This window comes from Salmo trutta, chromosome 20, assembly GCF_901001165.1.
Source record: "Salmo trutta chromosome 20, fSalTru1.1, whole genome shotgun sequence".
In the NCBI taxonomy this organism is placed as follows: domain Eukaryota; kingdom Metazoa; phylum Chordata; class Actinopteri; order Salmoniformes; family Salmonidae; genus Salmo; species Salmo trutta.
The window spans coordinates 25696793-25714112 of NC_042976.1; the positions used below are offsets into that span (position 1 = coordinate 25696793).

At 45.0% G+C, this 17320-nt stretch overlaps 1 protein-coding gene across 1 annotated transcript in view; it reads right to left on the reverse strand.

Annotated features, from left to right (window-relative positions):
• LOC115155774 (mannosyl-oligosaccharide 1,2-alpha-mannosidase IB) overlaps positions 1-17320 on the reverse strand; it is a 145725-nt gene that overhangs the window by 21080 nt on the left and 107325 nt on the right. Inside the window, exons 7-12 of the mRNA XM_029702713.1 lie at positions 14449-14529; positions 4927-5021; positions 4656-4779; positions 4479-4572; positions 2030-2145; positions 255-474 (exon numbers count right to left, since the gene is read on the reverse strand). Coding sequence (XP_029558573.1) covers positions 255-474; positions 2030-2145; positions 4479-4572; positions 4656-4779; positions 4927-5021; positions 14449-14529 — 730 coding nt within the window. The remainder of the gene's footprint in view (positions 1-254; positions 475-2029; positions 2146-4478; positions 4573-4655; positions 4780-4926; positions 5022-14448; positions 14530-17320) is intronic.

Genomic DNA, 17320 nt, shown 5'->3' on the forward strand with positions numbered 1-17320 from the left:
CGGATAAAACTAGGAAATATCATCACTTTAAAACTTCACTTTCAGGAAGATCAGCCAGTTCCCATGGTAACCTTGCTTAAAAAAAAACAACATCATTATTTTAAGCTCACAAAATCTGATTCACCATCATGCTTATATTCATTTGGCGACAACTAAAATCCATGGCAACCAAACCACCCTATAATAAGTTACCATTTATCCCTAAACTTCATTTGATATCCCTATAAGTTTAGGTGTGAGTTTCTCCATCTCACCAGTGCGGTCGTAGGACTCGTGGCAGGTGTGTGCGATCTCAGCCCCCAGCTGTAGGTAGTGTCCAGCCTTGTCGTCAGGTGAGCCGTCGGCCCCCAGAGCGAACATCCCCCCGGCGAAGCAGGTCAGGTGACCCATCTTCCTCTCCAGGTGGCCATTCTTCCACTCCCCGATGAACGTCAGGCCGCCGTTGGACTTACGGATCAGGTGGCGCTCGATGGCCTGGAAGGAGATGCGGAAAGGATATGGGTGGTGATGGTAGAAGGAGTAGGTGTGTGTGGGTTTAGGGAGCAGGGTGTGTGGGTGGTGGTGATGGTAGAAGGAGTAGGTGTGTGTGGGTTTAGGGAGCAGGGTGTGTGGGTGGTGGTGATGGTAGAAGGAGTAGGTGTGTGTGAGTTTAGGGAGCAGGGTGTGTGGGTGGTGGTGATGGTAGAAGGAGTAGGTGTGTGTGGGTTTAGGGAGCAGGGTGTGTGGGTGGTGGTGATGGTAGAAGGAGTAGGTTTGTGTGGGTTTAGGGAGCAGGGTGTGTGGGTGGTGGTGATGGTAGAAGGAGTAGGTGTGTGTGGGTTTAGGGAGCAGGGTGTGTGGGTGGTGGTGATGGTAGAAGGAGTAGGTGTGTGTGGGTTTAGGGAGCAGGGTGTGTGGGTGGTGGTGATGGTAGAAGGAGTAGGTGTGTGTGGGTTTAGGGAGCAGGGTGTGTGGGTGGTGGTGATGGTAGAAGGAGTAGGTGTGTGTGAGTTTAGGGAGCAGGGTGTGTGGGTGGTGGTGATGGTAGAAGGAGTAGGTGTGTGTGGGTTTAGGGAGCAGGGTGTGTGGGTGGTGGTGATGGTAGAAGGAGTAGGTGTGTGTGAGTTTAGGGAGCAGGGTGTGTGGGGTGGTGGTGATGGTAGAAGGAGTAGGTGTGTGTGGGTTTAGGGAGCAGGGTGTGTGGGTGGTGGTGATGGTAGAAGGAGTAGGTGTGTGTGGGTTTAGGGAGCAGGGTGTGTGGGTGGTGGTGATGGTAGAAGGAGTAGGTGTGTGTGGGTTTAGGGAGCAGGGTGTGTGGGTGGTGGTGATGGTAGAAGGAGTAGGTTTGTGTGGGTTTAGGGAGCAGGGTGTGTGGGTGGTGGTGATGGTAGAAGGAGTAGGTGTGTGTGGGTTTAGGGAGCAGGGTGTGTGGGTGGTGGTGATGGTAGAAGGAGTAGGTGTGTGTGGGTTTAGGGAGCAGGGTGTGTGGGTGGTGGTGATGGTAGAAGGAGTAGGTGTGTGTGGGTTTAGGGAGCAGGGTGTGTGGGTGGTGGTGATGGTAGAAGGAGTAGGTGTGTGTAGGTTTAGGGAGGAGAGAGATAGAGGACAGGTAGTTAGTCCCTGTCACAGTAGAGGGAACAGGAACAAAGCTGTTTAAGTGTCCTCAGATTCAGTCCTTGAGAGCAGCAGCAGAATCTTCTATCCATCCTCTTCCCTGGCACATAATGTACTTGATCAATCAACGTCAATAACTGGCAACAGAGTCCAGGCATCTACTTCCTGCTAAATCGCCCACTGATTAAAATGCAAAGATGGAGCCCAGTACACTGCAGTTAAAGTACTTTGAGGAGTTGAGGAGCAATCCTAACTATCTGGTCATAAGGATATAGAGCAAGGTAGTTGCTAATTCAGGGTAGAATAGTTGAAACACAGCTGTGTGTATGTCAATCAAAGCCATCTTAATGGAGACCAGGTAAAGGTGATCCATCTCCATGGAGACCAGTTAAAAGGTGGCTTGTCTCCATGGAGACCAGGTAAGGGTGGTGCGTACCTCAATGGCGTCGTCGTAGGTCTTGCGGGCCTCTGTGTCTGTCTTGTCTGACATGAGCCAGGCCTTCAGCAGGTACTCATAGAAACTGTCCCCCAGACCTCCTACTGATGTATGGTCTACAAGGGGGGAGAGAGAGAGAGGAGAAAGAGAGGGATGCGGGAGAAAGATGAGAGGGTGGGAAAAAAGGGACAAAGTGAGGGAGAGAAATATAATAAAGTTGGAGGGCCAAAAAGGGGGAAGATGATAATTTATTCATTGGATGTTTTCTTCCAAACCCTAACCAGAGCCAGCACTATTCTTCAGAGGGGTTTTTCATTTACAGAAAAAAAACGACATGGAGACGCTTTGTCCCCCTTACAGTGTGATGCAGAGAAGATTGTGGTTGTTTACTCTCTCTCTGATGTACTCCTTCTTAATGTCCCCAATGTCCCAGTAGAAGTTGATTCAGCCTTTATAGCTGGCCTAGTTACAGTGACACCACATTACAGTGAGCTGGAGGCTGTGCCAACTCTCACTCAGTGAGAGGACACAGATGGGTAGGCACGCGCGCACGAAACGCACGCACGCACAATCTCTCACAGACTACCGAGTCATGAATCCGCAGTATAAAACAATGTGGTAGAGTTTAAGTCGAGTAAAGACACTCAGAAGGACTATTGTGTTTTCCCCATGAGGCCTGACCCTGTTTAGCTTCATTTGTTAGCCAGCAATGACTTACTATTGTGTAGTTGCCTCCCTCTGGCTAAAGCCATGCTCTGATGCTAACAGAGCTAGCCAGCTTATGACTCAGCAGTGTTAACCAACAGTGAAGCTAACGATGCTAACCAATGCTGAGGGAGTCATTGAGAGCAGTGGGGCTAGAGCCATTAGCGGTCCTAGTCCACAGCTAGTGCTTGTGCTAACGCCTAAATGCTTATGGCTAATGGTAAATGAATGCTGTGTGAAATGTGCTGGCTGGGCTTGTAGCATGTCCAGCACTGGGGAGAGGCGTGTAGTGGTGAGATGGGCATCTCTTCAGCAGATGTTTCAGCGGTGTGTTATGTTAGTCAGGGGAGAGCTAATGCTAACAAATGTGCAGCTGGAACAGACAGTTTTATAGTAGTTGACAGCTGGGACTTTATGACGATAACACTACTCGTATGTCTGTCTTTATGTCTGTCACTCTATGGGTCGGTTTCAAATACCTACAGACATCTCTTTGATATTACACTGGCACTTTCTATATGGCTACAACGCATACATTCACATGTCTCACACACAGAGGTATAGATTTATGGCACACGATTACTTAGGGATTTTCCATAGTCACACACTGCTCATTACTTTGACTGACAATCCTCCTTCCGTCTCCTGCAAAGACACACACTCACAGTAAAGTGTGCAGAGAGAGAGAGAGATATGAGCTGAAGAGACTCACAGACACAAAGTCAAATGTTTTCTATGCAAAATTGGCATTCCCCTGGCAAAAGAGAGAGAGAAGTTGCAATGAATAATTCATTCTCATATGGAGGGATGGAGAGATTGAGAGAAATAACAAAAAACGACGCAAACAACATTGGAGAGGGGTAGACACTGTAGGGCTCTGTGTGTGTGTGTGTGTGTGTGTGTGTGTGGGGGGGGGGGGGGGGGGGGGGTCAGGTTGAGCAGTGAGAGGCAGAGACAGTAATTAAACCTCTCTCTCATTCAGGATAATAAACAGAGTTAGTTAAGAGGCCGCCTGCCAACAGCTTCTAATTATACATATTTATTAAAGAAAAAAACAACACACTACTCACACACATTCATTTACATAACCTAGCACCCATTGCACCTGCATTTGAATGAAAGGAAATAGAATTGAATTCAGTAAACTTAAATGAAATTCAAACACTTCTATTTTATATTAGGTGTAGTCTATACAAATATACATCTTGTACATAAAACATGTTGTTATATACATGCATATAAAATATTGTTTAAACTAATTATTTTCAGGACCATCTCTTAAAAATGAAAACCTATATGCAAATATTATAAGTTAATACATATTGTTCAACATGGGGAAAATACTACATTCCCCATTAATGCAATAGTTTAAACCTCAAGTTCACCCTCAGGCCAAATGAAAAGGTTGGTGGAAATATAATTGGCTATTCTAAGCACAAAGTTAAAAAAGTATATGAACATTGTTTCTAGAGAAAAGTTATATATGTTTTGGTAGCTGGAAGTGTGACCGGTCTGATTCAATGAAACTCTCATGTTCTATGGCTGAGTGGAATTTCTTTGAATTGCACTGAATTAAATTCTACTTCCTGTCACTCAAATTCTACATCCTGTGGGGTGTGGCCAATTCAATTCAAATTTCAACTCATGAGCTGAATGGGAGTCAATTCCAAAATTCAGAATTGAGCTCAACCCACACACACGTCAGTGTTATTCTCTGAAGTTGAGAGAAACGAGAGGTACTTACGTTGGCCCCAGCGACCGGTGCGAGGGTTCAGATAGTTGGGATAGAGCCCGTTGGGTCGGTCCATTTTGGCCAGCAGCTTCCGTATGTGCATTACCTAACAGGGTTAGAGGAGACATGGATATATCTCTCACCCAGGGGAACACAGACTTAGACACCAGTACTAATGAGGTGTCTCACCTTCTGGTAGTAGGCAGGGTTCCCGGTGAGGTAAGTGAGGTGGACAAACTCCATGTGTAGTGTTCCAAACTCTGCCAGGATACTACTCCCTGCTGACGCCCAGCCCCAGTTACGACCCACTCCACTACACACAGGGAGGGAGAAAGGATTCACTTTCAATCATTGAGTAGAGAATCTTGCTGACATGCCATTGTTGCAGTTATGGATGTAGATCTAGGGTTAGGTTGTGGTCAGATGTAAATCTATGGCTGCGTTGTGGTCTGAGACTGACCTCTTGAGGTTGACCATGGCCCAGGGGATGCCTGTGGGAGTGTTGAAGGCTGGGAGCAGCTTCTCAGCCAACTGGACCGCCTTCACCTTAAACACCTATCGACAGAGAGAGAGAGAAGAGAGAGGAGAGAGGAGAGAGAGAGAGAGTGAATGAATGAAAGCTTTATAGGAAAAGCTGAGAAAAAGCTTCAGTGATGGAGAACATATTTTTTACAAGAGACTTAACAAGTCAGCCGAAAAAAACGGTAAGAGTTTACACGGGACAGAGAAACAGTGGCCAAATGAACATGACAAAGCATCTGAACTGGTTTACAGGAGAGGCTGAGAATATTGCGGAGGTGGAGGGCAAAAGTCCCCTTCAAAGACCACTAGAATAACAGTTGAACGACATTAGCATAACAGAGTACACACACTCAAGTACACAGTCACACTTTCCCAGGTGTGTGTCAATGTGTATATACAGTGAGTGTACAAAGCATTAAAAGGAAACCTGCTCTTTTTATGACATCGACTGACCAGGTGAAAACTATGATCCCTTATTGATATCACTTGTTAAATCCACCTCAATCAGTGTAGATGAAGGGCAGGAGACAGGTTAAAGAAGGGTTTTTAAGTCTTGAGACAATTGAGACATGGATTGTATGTGTGTGCTATTGAGAGGGTGAATGGGCAAGAAAAAAGATTTAAGTGCCTTTGAATGAGGCGCACCGGTTTGTGTCAAGAACTGCAACGCTGCTGGGTTTTTCATACTCAACAGTTCCCCGTGTGTATCAAGAATGATCCACCACCCAAAGGACATCCAGCCAAGTTGACAACTGTGGGAAGCATTAGTCAACATGGGCCAGCATCCCTGTGGAATGCTTTCGACACCTTGTAGAGTCCATGAGGGGGTGCAACTCAATATTAGGAAGGTGTTCTTAATGTTTTGTACACTCAGTGTATACAGCATCCATTGATTCCAAGCCTGTCTGACAGCTGCAATAAATAATAGACTACACTGTTTTATCACACTGTCATCAAGAGGTGTGGGACATTAGCCCGCACATCCCAACAGTCTAAACTGGGTTTCTCTCTTCATTTCAGGAGGTAGGTTACTGAAACAAAATATTCAATACTCCAGACACCTGTCAGTAACCAGGTTTCCATCCAACCTTTTTATGCAAGTCAAGTACACGTCGGGGGGAAAAAACGTTCCACATGTCGACAAAAAGAAATGCGCTAGAAAAGGTGGGATCTTTTTGTATCTGTAAAATTAATTATGCGAGAAATGTCGGTGGAAATGCTTTCATGCGCAAATATTGATATAATAATCATCATATCGTAAACTTGGAGTCACGCGATGACGCATGTGGTCCTCCTACTACGACTCGGGAAAGTATGAGGTTTATTAGGCTACAGATTTAATAAACTATCATGAACTTCACAGAGGGATGAAAGTGCAAGGTGATGATCTTGATGATCCTTTCCAAAAATATTGAGGGTCGTATTCTGGTGACATGATGATCGATGCTTGGCTGCCGTTTGACAAATAAAAGTTAACATCTCGGTCTTTTGTCCATAATAATCTGGTAATGTAGGCTATACCTGCACTGTATCTGCAAGCTGATTGCTAGAGCGCACATGCCAAGACCGGAGTGAGCACATTCACCATATAATGCACATTGTTTTGTGACAAACCTTCAGTAGAGTTGAAAGTCACGCACAGCCTTTTACCCGCAACAAGGCAATTTGATGGAAACATCTCTGGTGGGAAAGTTTGAATATTGTTTTTTTATGGCGATTTTAGAATATTCGCATGAAAATCTGTCGCCAATTGGATGGAAACCTACAGTAAGAAGCTAGTGTCCCTTACTGCCCCTTACCCACAGAGTAACACCCAAATAAAATGAAAAGCATTTTTTTTAACTCACGTGAACGAGCGTGTACACGCTGGAATTAGAAAGCACAGCAGTGAATGAGAGAAAGACGGGCTGCGAGTGTCAACGTCATACACTTCAAATTAAATATAAATACATTTTATAGGCCCTAATCTATGGATTTCACATGACTGTGCACTGTGAGGGCACAGGCCCACCCACTTGGAAGCCAAGCCCCCCCACTGAGGAGCCAGGCCCAGCCAATTAGAATTATTTTTTTCCCCACAAAAGGGCTTTATTACAGACAGAAATACTCCTCAGTTTCATCAGCTGTCTGTGTGGCTGGTCTCAGACGATCCCGCAAGTGAAAAAGCCGGATGTGGAGGTCCTGGGCTGGCGTGGTTATACGTGGTCTGCGGTTGTGAGACCGGTTGGACGTACTACCAAATTCTCTAAAACGACGTTGGAGGTGGGTTATGGTAGAGAAATTAACATTCAGTTCTCTGGCAACAGCTCTGGTGGACATTCCTGCAGTCAGCATGGACTTACATTCCATCCCTGCAGTACAGTTGATAACCATTGATATAAATGCTAAAAATCCAATCTTACTGAAGCATGTATCACTTGTTGGCCTATCCCTCTACTGGTACAGATCTACTACCCACATCACTCCTCTCAGGATCCCTCCCCCTTGACCCATCTTTCTCTACTTTCTTCACTGCCTCAGCATATGATAACTTCTGCACTACTCTAACCCTAGAAACCCTCAACCTTCCTCTCCCAATCATGTAGTAACCAAAAAAAGTGTTAAACAAATCAAAATATATTTTATATTTATTCTAAGTAACCACCCTTCGCCTTGATGAGTTTGAAGAATCTCAAATATAAAATATATTTTGATTTGTTTAACACTTTTTTTGGTTACTACATGATTGCATTATGTGTTATTTCATAGTTGATGTCTTCACTATTATTCTACAATGTAGAAAATAGTAAAAAATAAAGAAAAACCCTGAAATGAGTAGGTGTGTCAAAACTTTTGACTGGTACTGTACATCTTGTTCTTGCCCTCTCAAGGGACACCATTTTCCTCTCCCAGCAGCCCATTTCACTCCCACCAAAATCCCCCACAGGAAGTTAGAGCATTTAACAGCAATTTCCTGAAACCTAGAGTCTTAAATTATATCAAACAATGTAGCCAACACAAAAGTCTTATGTTTGATCCTAAATTAAATTGAGGTCGTCTCAATGACACTATGTTCAATTTAGGGGTAATGATTATTCTAATTAATGTGTCTTTATGTGGATAGTCTAGTGAAAATGTAAACTGGCTTCTTAATGTTGTAGTAGTCTAGCTTACTGTAGGCTATTTGGAATATGAAACTAAACTAGGCCTCTAGGAGCTTGTTTCACATCTCCATCACTGACCTAATCCATCAAGTTAGGTCTTACTAAGCTACCATTCATTCAACATGCCTAGTTGTCATTGGTGAACTGACTATTATCACATCATCAGCAGCCTGCTGTTGACATAGGCCTACAGCTATACCAAGAGGGCAGATCAACAACTGATTAATGAACATAGGCCTACAGCTATACCAAGAGGGCAGATCAACAACTGATTAATGAACATAGGCCTACAGCTATACCAAGAGGGCAGATCAACAACTGATTAATTAACATAGGCCTACAGCTATACCAAGAGGGCAGATCAACAACTGATTAATTAACATAGGCCTACAGCTATACCAAGAGGGCAGATCAACAACTGATTAATGAACATAGGCCTACAGCTATACCAAGAGGGCAGATCAACAACTGATTAATTAACATAGGCCTACAGCTATACCAAGAGGGCAGATCAACAACTGATTAATGAACATAGGCCTACAGCTATACCAAGAGGGCAGATCAACAACTGATTAATTAACATAGGCCTACAGCTATACCAAGAGGGCAGATCAACAACTGATTAATTAACATAGGCCTACAGCTATACCAAGAGGGCAGATCAACAACTGATTAATGAACATAGGCCTACAGCTATACCAAGAGGGCAGATCAACAACTGATTAATTAACATAGGCCTACAGCTATACCAAGAGGGCAGATCAACAACTGATTAATGAACATAGGCCTACAGCTATACCAAGAGGGCAGATCAACAACTGATTAATTAACATAGGCCTACAGCTATACCAAGAGGGCAGATCAACAACTGATTAATTAACATAGGCCTACAGCTATACCAAGAGGGCAGATCAACAACTGATTAATTAACATAGGCCTACTAATCTTTAACAGTTGAACATATTTCTGTAAAGGACGGTATTAGCGGAACAGCTCTCTCTGCTATTTTAGTTTCCAACCACGCAGCAATGGCGGAAGAACACTGTTGCTACCTTCGTCGTAATGATGCTTTAGTTAAGGCGCCAACTATGAAATAAGTGGTTATGTGCTTGACTAACACACCATTTTAGAACAGGTTTTTGGCAAACAGTTTGTTCTCCATTTTCTCAGTGGTATCAATGGACGAAGTGGTGAGCTGCCATCCAGCTCGAGGGAGGAAAATAGTACTATGAATACAGGGGTAGGCCAGAGTGGAGAACTAGAGACCTTTTCTCCTCGCCCAAATCCTCCGATTGGCGTGTAGCCACACGCCAATCAATGACTTAGGGATATAGGCTATTCCATCTCACACACTTATTGATTCACTCACAACACGCACCAACTTCACACAAACATTCCCCTCTCTTCACTCATCTGAAAGAGATGTTTTGAAAATGGAGGCCCTACCTGAGTGTGCCTTTCTTTAATGTGCCTCTGAGAGAAGAGCTTGGGTTGAACAATGTTTTCTCTCTCAGTGCCTCTTTTAGCCCTGACCTGTATCCGACCAAATAAAGGGGCGAGGGCAGAGTTTGAGTTGAATGAGAGAGCACCCACTATCTCCCTCTCAATGCCCCTTCGCTTGAACGCCCTTGCTCTCTTTCTCTCTCTCCGTCCCTTTCAGTCCCATAGACCAGGCGAACGTGGAACAAGGGCAATTTGGGGCTGAACAAGCTCTCTCCCTCTCTCCATCAGGATTAGCTGTGAGGCCAGGTCGGCAGTATTCCCAGACTGCAGATTTGTAGCGCTGGCTGGTCGTAGTTCTGCCTGGAATCAGCTGCTCCAACCGATCCTCTAACTCAGGAGCGGATCCTGTTATTACACATAGGAGGATATGAGCCTTGCTCTCCCTGAGATAGAACCCCATGACCACTCGTCCTGCCAGAGAGAACACACACATACAGAGGCGCGCGCGCACACACACACACACACACACACACACACACTCTCATATCTCTCTCTCCGGGGGAGGATGTCACTGTGTACATGTAAAGGAGTCCCATAAAAGGATCAGAAGGTATACTGTGAAATCTGGTGAATGAGCCTGTTTTGGAAAAAAAGGCCCTCAAGGACCCCAGGAAGAGACAGGATTAAGTCAACAAACGCTGTCCGTCCTTCATGGGGCTTATTACGTTTGTTCTTCATCATGCTAGTTATTCATCGTTTAACTTGTTGTTCCTTTATTATTTGTCCTCTTTTATATTCTATTGTATCAGTCCGAAGTGCTTTACTGAAACAAGCTTGGAAATCCATGGGACTGTGTTCTTGGGGATTTAAGCAGCGGTTTTACCTGGGCTCAGGCCATTCTTTCCAAACAAGAGGATTGTAGGCCCTCCAGCTCAGCCAGTCATTGCATGATTATCGTCTATATGGCCTGTAAGACATAGTTGAATCTCTCACGTCCATATTCATGGATACTGTTCATCTGCAGTGTAGCAATCACATCTCTTGCTCTCCCCTTCTCTCTCAACCCCCTCCTTTGCACCCTTCCATGTTGCACGCTCTTCCCTCACTCACCTCCCACAATTACACCCCCCCCCCGCCTGCAGGTGCAGTTGCAGCCAGTCAGTAAGTGTGACAGAGGAAGCCGTGTTCTGCCTTTGATGGGCTCCATGTTTGACAATATGAGAAGGAGTCAAGCGCTCCCCAGCAAATCAGACAGATCCATAGCCTCAGCTCACAGCAACTCACTGAAAGACGGATAGCAAAGTAGGAAGCTGGAGGGAGGGAGGAAAAACATGTATCGCAGAGACAGGTTAGAGAGAAGCAAAAATAATTGTACAGCGGTCTAGGTCTTTTGCTGTGTATCACAACATCCCTTACTCCCTCCATCTGCCTACCTCAAGAGGGTGACTCCAGCAGGCCATGTCTAGCTGTCAGTGTCTGCAGTTTTCTTTAACTCTCAGCTCATTATCTTACATTACAAGCCTCTCTTTGCAATCAGCTGGCTGTGTTTCTCTCTCTCTTCGTTTATCTCTCTCGCCCTCTCCCAGTCTCTCCCTCTCTCTCCCTCCCTAGTTCTCTCTCCCCCTGCGGAGAGGTTATTACTATGCACAAAGTCTGTTGACAGAGCGCAAGCTGATTTCACCTCAACTACATATCCCAGAGAAATGAGCACCTTTTACCTAAACTCTACATTTCCTTCAGAAAGTACTCACACCCCTTGACTTTTGACACATTTTGTTGTGTTACAGCCTGAAGTGATTCAATTGAGATTGTGTCACTGGCCTACGCACAATACTTCATAATGTCAAAGTGGATATTTTTTTAAATTATTATTTTCAAATTAATAAAACATGAAAAGTATTCAACCCCTTTGCTATGGCAAGGCTAAATAAGTTCTGGAGTAAACATTTGCTTAATAAGTCACATAATAAGTTGCATGAACTCACTCTGTGTGCAATAATAGTGTTTTACATGATTTTTGAATGACTACCTCATCTCTGTACAATTATCTATAGGGTCCCTCAGTCGAGCAGTGAATTTCAAACACATATTCAACCACAAAGACCAGGCAGAGAGAGCCAGGGTGGTCCGTCGCTCCAGTGCCTTGCCGTTCACCTTTGCACCCCTGGGGCAGACTATACTCAACTATAGGACCTACTGAAGAGATGAGTCTTCAATAAAGACTTAAAGGTCGAGACCGAGTCTGCGTCTCCCACATGGATAAGCAGACCATTCCATAAAAATTTTGCTCCATAGGAGAAAGCCCTGCCTCCTGCTGTTTGCTTTGAAATTCTAGGGACAATTAGGAGGACTGCGTCTTGTGACCGTAGCGAACCCGTAGGTACGTACAGCAGGACCAAATCGGAGAGATAGGTTGGAGCAAGTCCATGTAATGCTTTGTAGGTTAGCAGTAAAACCTTGAAATCAGCCCTATCCTTAACAGAAAGACAGTGTAGAGAGGCTACCACTGGAGTAATATGTGTTTAGTACTAACTTAATTTTTGGACAAAAAGTTTGGTTTTTGCAATGTTACAAAGATGGAAAAAAGCTACCCTTGAAATATTCTTGATATGTTCGTCAAAAGAGAGATCAGGGTCCAGAGTAAAGGCTGTAATAGGAGAAAACTGAGTAGTTACTCCAAAATACTAACCTAAATGACAGAATGAAAATAATTTGGCAAAAAAAATAACTATGCTACGAATATAAAAGTGTTATTTGGGGCAAATCCATCAACACATCACGGAGTACATTTTCAAGCATGGTGGTGGCTGCATCATGTTATGGGTATGCTTGTCTTCGGCAAAGACCAGTGAGTATTTGAATATAAGATGACATTCAATGTTCCTGGATGGCCTAGTTACAGTTTTGACTTAAATTGGCTTGAAAATGGCTATTTGGCAATGATCAACAAGCAACTTGAAGAATTCTAAACAGAATAAGGTGCAAATATTATACAATCTAGGTGTGCAAAGATCTTAGAGACTTACGCAGAAAGACTCAGCTGAAAAGGATTCTAACGTGTATTGACTCAGGGGTGTGAATACTTATGTAAATGAGATATTTAAGCATTTAATTTTCTATAACTTTGTAAACATTTCATAAAACATGTTTTCACTTTGTCACTTTTGTATTTTGTGTAGATTGGCGTGAGAAAAAAATCTATTTAATCCATTTTGATTAATGGATTAAATGGATTTTAGGTACATTTGTGCAAAGATTGTGCTTTTTTCGGCAATGCGCTTTTGTTAAATCATCACCCGTTTGGCGAAGTTGAAGTAGGCTGTGATTCGATGATAAATTAACAGCCACCACATTGACTTTATGCAACGCAGGACAAGCTAGTTAAACTAGCAATATCATCACCCATGTATAGCTAACTAGTGATTATGTGAAGATTGATTGTTTTTTATAAGATACGTTTAATGATAGCTAACAACTTACCTTGGCTCCTTGCTGCACTCGTGTAACAGGTGGTCAGCCTGCTACGCAGTCCCCTCGTGCAGCGCAATGTAATCGGCCATAATCGGCATCCAAAAATGCCGATTACTGATTGTTATGAAAACTTGAAATCGGCCCTAATGTATCGGACATGTCGATTAATCGGTCGACCTCTACTGGGAACACGGAATAAAGCTCTCTCACAAACGATATCACCCCTCCCATTCCCCACTCAACATCTTTCTGATTCTCTATCCCACGACTCCTCCAGCCTCTGCAGAATTATCACCATTTATTCAGAGGGGGAGAGAGGGAGAGGCGGTGAGAGTGAGAAGAAGGGGGGGATGATCATTAAGAGGGAGCGTGGCCAGGGATCTGCTCCCATCAGCTGAGTAGTCTGGGACCGGCAGAGACGCATGTCTGGAGCTCAATTCCACCACTCACACTCCTTTAATAGGAGCAGGAAGAGGGGGATGACTGATACCGCATGGCAGGGGAGCTCGAGAGAGAGACAGAGAGAGAGAGAGAGACAGAGAGAAAGAGTGACAGAGAGTGACAGAGAGAGTGACAGAGAGAGAGAGAGAGAGAGAGAGAGAGAGACAGAGAGACAGAGAGAAAGAGACAGAGAGACTGACAGAGAGAGAGAGAGAGAGAGAGAGAGAGAGAGAGAGAGAGAGAGAGAGAGAGATTCGTGGTAGTTTTCCTTAGGTGAGGAGAATTCCTTACTAATTAGTGACCTTAATTCATCAAACAAGTACAACGGTTTAGTGAAAACCTGCAGACGCTCGGCTCTCTGTGGAATGAGTTTGACACGTGTTTTAAGCGCACTGTTTAATTAAATCATTGAGACACAAATGACTCAAGAGGGAGCGTGATGGCCACGCCGTGTAAAAGAAAAAGCTGCCTCAGCTGCATTGTTCTCAACACCAATATGCTGGTTAACTTTGTTATTATGCACATAGCAACATATAGGGAAAGGCGCCAATTCAACAGCACTGTAGATTATGTTTCAGGACAGCAGACAGCGACCGCTATCAAACGCAGGAGAAAGCGCATTTGTAATAAAATTATATTATAATTATTAGTGTTGCACCATTATTCTTACATAATATAACCATATACAATTACAGTAGCATGTCTTAGAGTGATGGACTGTGCCATTCCGGTGGCCTCCACAATGGATTAGTCCACAGAGAGGCGCCAATCAGAACGGTGTCTTGTGCACCATGAAAAATCCATTTACGACTGCTCGACTAAAGAAATCTCGGTCGACCAAACAATCCACCAGTTAACTAAATGAGGTCAGCTTCGACACAGACAGACAGACAGACAGACAGACAGACAGACAGACAGACAGACAGACAGACAGACAGACAGACAGACAGACAAGCAGATACCTCCTGTCCAGAGAGGTAGTAGGTGGCCAGCAGTCCTCCGATGAAGCGGATGTTGACCTCGAAGACAGACACCTCAGCGTTCTGAAGAAACAGAGGGGAGAATCAGCCAGAGAAAGAGAGAAAGTGAGAGATCGAAAAAAAGAAAGACACTGCACAGAACTGCCAGAGCAGCCTTGTGCCAAAACCACATCAGATATCTTGCACAGTAATACCAAACACTAAGAGTGTGTAATGGCACACATTCCTGAATTCAAATAGCCTACCATTCAGACCAAGGCTGTAACACCAAATTCATGTCAGACTAATACAGAGAGCACCTTTCCAAGTTCTACCACAAGCACAGCCTGATTCCCTATGTAATAACCTCAACCTCAACGGGCTGTTAATCCAACTGTCACCCGGGGAGAGTGGAGAAGGGGGAAGACCAGGGAGGGGAGATGTGTTAAAGGGGGTGTTTTGAGGCCCCCCGGCCGTGTCGTGCTCCCCCTCTGAAGGACGGTGGTGAGAACTCATAAAGCTCAAGGCTTCGTCAGCGTCCATCTCCCCTTCAGCACCGCTACCTGTTTACAATGACACTTAGGTTCCAGACAGAGAGCGCGGTCATAAAACCACCGCGTTGGCACTACTGCACAGCACAACAAAATGATCGCTGTCATACGGGTGACCCACGCAAACCGCACAGTACAACAAAAATAATAAAGTGGCATTCAGGTGACTGAAAATGTCTTCAGTCATTCAGGTTCTGCACACAAAGAATCAGACATGACAATCATTCACAGTCATTCAGGTTTCACACTAATTAGTGTCATTCAGGTCTCACTCTAATTAGTGTCATTCAGATGTCTCACACTAATTAGTGTCATTCAGGTCTCCCTCTCAAATTAGTGTCATTCATGTGACTCCTATAAAGACATTAATTTATAATGTTTAAGGTGAAAACTGAAAGATATACTTTAACTGCAGTGCTTCAGCTCCTTCGATATACGATGTAACATTTAAAAAGTGTAACATGTAACATTTAAAACATGTCAGAATTTTCCTTGGAAACGATCTGAATTTGTAAATAAGGAATGTTACTCCATATTAAATTAGGTTAATCTAATCCGAGTGGGACATCATGTACTAATTAATCTCCCAAGTGCTATCGATTCACATCAAATCTTACTTTAAACTCTGGTAAATTAATTCCTAACCCAGCGTTGGCTAAACAGACCCCATTAATTCAGTCATTTTTAAAGCGTGACGATTCATTTCCGACTGCATTGAGAGTCATCCATCATCGCAGGGCGCTCCAGCACAGGCCTTCCAGGAGCCATCCAGCTAACAATGACTCACCACAAAGGACAGCCCAACATGGCAGCTAATTAATCATTCATTAGTAGAGGCTTTAACACATGTACGAGCTCACACATACACGCACATACACTACGCGCGCACACACACAAGTCGTGCGCACACACACACACACACACACGTCGCACACACACACGTCGCACACACACACACACACACACACACACGTCGCACACACACACACGCACACACACACACACGTCGCACACACACACGTCGCACACACACCCTCTCTCCCTCTATGAAGCTGTAAGCCCATGATTAAGTTTGACAAAGACTGATGTCTTTAATATAGTCAGTAACTGGAAATCTTTGCTCTCATTTTAGCCTGGAAGTAAGAAGCAACAAAGGAGAGGAGCATAGGTTTGATGCAAACATATTGCTCAAACAAACCTTTCATTTACACTGAAGTCTAAGTACAGAAGATTCAAATTATATTTTGGAACCACCGCAAGCTACAAAACACTACTTCAAACAACTATTTTGAAGAACTTGAAATTCTCATTTGGGAATTGCTATTTTCATCAGAGGCTGAGAAGGGAGGGAGATCAGGGAATAACATCCATGACAGTTTATGAGTTTAACTGTTTACGGCTGAATCTTAATGCCTAAATACAGTGAGTGTGGAGGCATTCCAGATAGAATTGATCTAGATCAACACTCCCACTTCAGATTACAACATCCACTCCTCCAATTTCTCTCTCATCTCTTTCTCCACCTTTCATCCTCTCCTTCCTTCCTTCCTTCCTTCCTTCCTTCCTTCCGCCCTCCGTCTGTCCGTCCCTCCCCTTCCTTCCGTCCGTCCCTCCCTCAACTTCCGTCCGTCCGTCCCTCCCCTTCCATCTACTTTGATCCGTCTCTCCCTCCCTCCCTCTCCTTCCGTCAGTCAGTCTCTCTCCCTCTCCCTCCCACCCTCTCCTTCAGTCCCTTCCGTCCGTCTCTCCCTCCCTCCCCTTCCGTCCGTCTGTCCCTCTCCCTCCCCTTCCATCTACTTTGATCCGTCTCTCCCTCCCTCCCTCTCCTTCCGTCAGTCAGTCTCTCTCCCTCTCCCTCCCACCCTCTCCTTCAGTCCCTTCCGTCCGTCTCTCCCTCCCTCCCCTTCCGTCCGTCTGTCCCTCTCCCTCCCCTTCCGTCCGTCCGTCCCTCCCCTTCCATCTACTTTGATCCGTCTCTCCCTCCCTCCCTCCCCTTCCGTCCGTCTGTCCCTCTCCCTCCCCTTCCATCCGTCCGTCCCTCCCCTTCCGTCCGTCTCACTCCCCTTCCGTCCGTCCCTCTCCCTCCCCTTCCATCCGTCCGTCCCTCCCCTTCCGTCCGTCTGTCCCTCTCCCTCCCCTTCTGTCCGTCCCTCTCCCTCCCCTTCCATCCGTCCGTCCCTCCCCTTCCGCCCGTCTAACTCCCTCCCCTTCCGCCCGTCTCACTCCCTCCCCTTCCGCCCGTCTCACTCCCTCCCCTTCCGCCCGTCTCACTCCCTCCCCTTCCGCCCGTCTCACTCCCTCCCCTTCCGCCCGTCTCACTCCCT